The 4229-nt window shown below is 38.6% G+C and overlaps 1 protein-coding gene across 2 annotated transcripts in view; it reads right to left on the reverse strand.

Moving 5' to 3' along the window:
• Window positions 1–4229, reverse strand: part of TMTC1 (transmembrane O-mannosyltransferase targeting cadherins 1) — a 265193-nt gene that overhangs the window by 137230 nt on the left and 123734 nt on the right. Inside the window, exons 6-7 of one of the 2 annotated variants that reach the window (XM_007446305.1) lie at window positions 3294–3375; window positions 2052–2155 (exon numbers count right to left, since the gene is read on the reverse strand). The exons of the other annotated variant lie outside the window; for it this stretch is intronic. Of the exons in view, the coding sequence (XP_007446367.1) occupies window positions 2052–2155; window positions 3294–3375 (186 nt within the window). The remainder of the gene's footprint in view (window positions 1–2051; window positions 2156–3293; window positions 3376–4229) is intronic. 2 annotated transcript variants of the gene reach the window in all.

A 4229-nucleotide genomic window follows, 5' to 3' on the forward strand; every position in this document is an offset into this window, starting at 1 on the left:
GCAGGAATAAAAATGCAACCTAACCCCCCTGGCGGCTAAGATGGTATAGACAGAAGGGCAGTGAGCCAGAGACCAAAGGCACCTTGTCCAGACACCAAGGACAGTGGGGTAGGCATGTGTTTGCTGATGACAGAGATAAGAATGAAATGACTGGTTGCTGAGTTGAGAGCAATACGTTCTTGTTCTCATCCATCTGTTGCTTTGCGCAGCTTGGCGTTTAGAGACTGGTACGCTCGGGGAATGGGCTGCGTCTAACTATAAAGACAAGATTGAATGCTCAAATTCAGCAGACAAGAAAGCTTGGAGGGAGACCAACCGAGGGCTAAGGGAAATGGAGCCAGAAGCAAGAACAGTATCTGGCAAAGCTGTTTTTTTCGCTTAAAGGCAGAAAATAGCTATTGAAGGAGCTGCAGAACCTGAAACAATTTCTCAATGAGCTAAAAATATCCAGACAAGGAGCCCTGGAGATGTTGAAAGCCAGTGAGAGAAACCTAAAAGGACAAGTAGATTGCAATATTAACAAAAAGCTAGGCTACAGATGTCAAGCTTAATGAATGGACTAATTAAACAATATTTTGAAAAATATAAGACATAAACAACAATTTATAAGTCTCTAGACTATCTCAAAGGGATAAGCCAACACTGGAGGCTGTATACCATATAGTTTCTGAAGCATATTCAGGATTTTTTAACACAAATAGATGTTGTAAGTAATGCAAACAACTGTGACATAACATTTATTAGAAAAATGGGTCAACCAAATTGGAAGTATCCTTTTTGAATGGAAAATAGTCTTTAGAAAGGCAGAAAACACTAAGAACAAAAAAGAAGTACAATGAAAAAAGAGTAGAAATTTATCAATTAAAAGATATAAAGTAAATGAGTGAAATAAAGCAAGCCTGGCTTTATAAAAACAAAATCCAACAATCTCCCATCCCTAAGAGATACAAGTAAGCTGAAATATAAATGTGCTGTTGGTCAAGGTTTCAGACTTATTATGTCTTTGCAAACACAGAAAAGGGAAGGTCACTATTACAAAAATGATATTAGACATTAAAAAGAACATAAAACTATGAAAATTTAAGAACAGTACACCTTAATGTATAAACATTATAGAATAATATATCCTGAAGAAACGTTATGAAAACTGTCAAATATAATTATATCTGAAAGTGTCAGAAGTACATCACAGCAGATTGGGTAAGGAATTAAAACCCTCTCAATGAACAAGATCCATTGGTCAACATCACTTCTTGATCCACTATCCTAAATCTCTTAAGGACAAATGGTAAGATATAATTGACTGTATCTTAGCAAAAACAGTTGTTCATTTCTGTTCGCCACTTTCAACTTCCCTGCTGATTTTAACCTTACAAGTAGTTATAATGTCCAATCAACCTCTACACACCTCTCAGTGCATTGTCCTGTAACATTTGCCATATGAGCCACTCAAAAGCTATTTTTTGTTTTTTTGGGTGCATTGGGTCTTCGTTGCTGCGCATGGGCTTTCTCTAGTTGCAGCAAGCAGGGGATACTCTTCGTTACAGTGCGTGGGCTTCTTGCTGCAGAGCACGGGCTCTAGGCGCACGGGCTTCAGCAGTTGTGGCACGAGGGCTCAGTAGTTGTGGCTCGCAGGCTCTAGAGCGCAGCCTCAGTAGTTGTGGCGCACGGGTTTAGTTGCTCTGCAGCATGTGGGATCTTCCCGGATCAGGGCTCAAACCTGTGTGCCCTGCATTGGCAGGCAGATTCTTAACCACTGTGCCACCAGGGAAGTCCCTCAATAGATATTTATTATTGATAAGTGCTCAAGAAAATGCTTGTTGAGTAAACAAATATATACCAATATGAGAACAATACCAATAATATTGACAAAACAGCACCATTTGTTGAAAAGAATTCCAAACATCTAAACAGTAGTTTCTTTTCTCCACACGCCCTGAATAGAACACAACCTTTCTTTCCTTAAAATGCAAAGACAACATATCGTTTAAGATTATTTAAAACAACCTGATAAATACGAAGTAAAGTTAAAAAAATATATTTCTACTGACCTTGTAAGAATGTAAGGTGAAAATGAAGCTGGATTATCCTGCTCTGAAAAGAGGGGCATAGATCCTCCCATTATCCACAGACGGAAGTACAGAACAACAATCACCTTCAGAGAAAAGAAGATTTGGTAAGAAAATCATTGATTGTTGGGAGTAAGCCCCACCTTTCTGGAGGATACTTTCAGATGCTTTACAAATATTTTGATCTACAAACACTTCTTCTAGTGAGCATTTCTGTAAAATCCTAACATTGAAGATGAGTAGGAAAGTAGTTGGGTAGAGGGAAGAGTAAACAACGAAGGTGATGATGGAAAGGCAAGCAAATCTTAATAACAGCCATCAGTTTCAAGCACTTATTAGCTGTTATCCACTAAAGACTTTCCATCCACCTGAGGCCTCCCAATTTGCCCAGAATCCCACAGCTAGTAAATTGCAAGATCCAGGAGTTGGACCCATGTCATTGGTCTCCAATGCCCAGGTTATTAACCATCCCTCTCACAGAGCCCCATGAAAGTTAACTTAAACTATGATAGATGATACTTCTGTGTCCTGAATAAATACATTTGGAAATGCTCCAATTCTCAAATGCTCTGGAGCAGACCACTCATGCAAGGGTTATTTCAACAACCCCAAGAAACATCTTTTGTGTCTACTCAGTGGAATTTTATCACTGAATGGTGCTATCCTGTAGCAAAGGTGCATAAGAAAACCAGAGGCCAGAGACACTTCTGTGGCGATAAGTTCTGTTTATAGAAGAATCCACCCACACAGACCTTCTAGATGTCATTCTCATTTCAATAGGACCAATTATGTTGTTTCTGATAAAGTCGGAGGGAAATCTTTGCTTCAATAAAAGGTTAAGATTAATTTTGGGAGGTAGTTAAGCCTGGACTTTTTCCCATGAATATCACTGGCTTACTTCATGAATGCTTTTTATATAAGTGCAGCACTAGATAACTGATACAGCCAGGTTTGTGTTGCAGAGACAACACAGCATCAGCACCTTGAAAACGGCACAAAAAATATTATAGTTAATACTGCTGGTGTCATTGAGTTCACATATCCCTAGAATGCTTCCATACATACATTCTAAGGCTTTGTAACATTTATAGCGTGTTAATTCTTTGATCTTAAGATCATATTGTTAGACGCTACTGCTGACTCAAACAATCTGGATCATGTCTCTGAGTCAAATTAAAGTGAAATATTTCTTATCAGATATTTCAAAAGCATATTTATACTTACATAACTTATGACCAAAATGGCCCTTTTTAAGAATGGCCTCATGGTAAGCAAGAAATTTCTATTGCGGCTTGCTGTCAGATACCTGAAACAGGAAAGAAAAAACATCTTAAATAAGTGTCAGAGTCTACCACAAATAATGTTTTCCTTTCAGTGTGAATAGACTAGCTCAAAAGAAGTCTGGAAAGGATCATAGCTAAGAGCATGGCTTCTGGAACCAGACCACGTGGGTTTCAATCCCCCAGCTCTGCTGCCTCCTGTCTGGATAATCTAGGGCAAGTTTTCTAACATCTCTGCACATCTTTCTCATTTATAAAAGAGTGGAAAATAATAGTATCTACTTCACAGGAAAGTTGTGAAGAACAAGTGTGATAATATATGGAACACAACCTAACTGTAAACTAGCTAGCTATAAATATTACTATCCCATCTAATCCCAAATAACCCAGGTATTCTGGCAACTATATGATTACACTAGTCACAGGGATGATCTTAAACAAAATAAGATTGAATTTGCCTACTGAATGTAATTTGAGAGGGACAATGTCTTCCACCCACAAACTAGCTCACAAATGTCTTACCCCTAAAAAAAAGGATGCTAAGGTTTTATGAGGTTAAGTAATTTATCCAGGGTAACAAAGTTATTAAGCATTGGTGGTCAAACAGAGCTCACCCATATGCAGTGGATAATTTCCTCATCTGCCTATGACCTTTGGAACCAAACTAGGTTACAATAATGTCACTTCTAGAGGGGCAGCAACTTGTGTGGACCCTGCATCTCCCACAGTTCACCCACTTGTACTCATCCACATAGAAGACATGTGATTGGCTGTTTTAATGAAGACGATGAAAGGGAAGCAAGAGGAGATTGTCAACAAACTTCAGGGAACCCTAAAGTCCTTTTCACCTACAGGCAAATTTCTGTACAAAGTGTAGGGA

The sequence above is a fragment of the Lipotes vexillifer genome, unplaced genomic scaffold (genome assembly GCF_000442215.2).
Source record: "Lipotes vexillifer unplaced genomic scaffold, Lipotes_vexillifer_v1.1 scaffold477, whole genome shotgun sequence".
In the NCBI taxonomy this organism is placed as follows: Eukaryota; Metazoa; Chordata; class Mammalia; order Artiodactyla; family Lipotidae; genus Lipotes; species Lipotes vexillifer.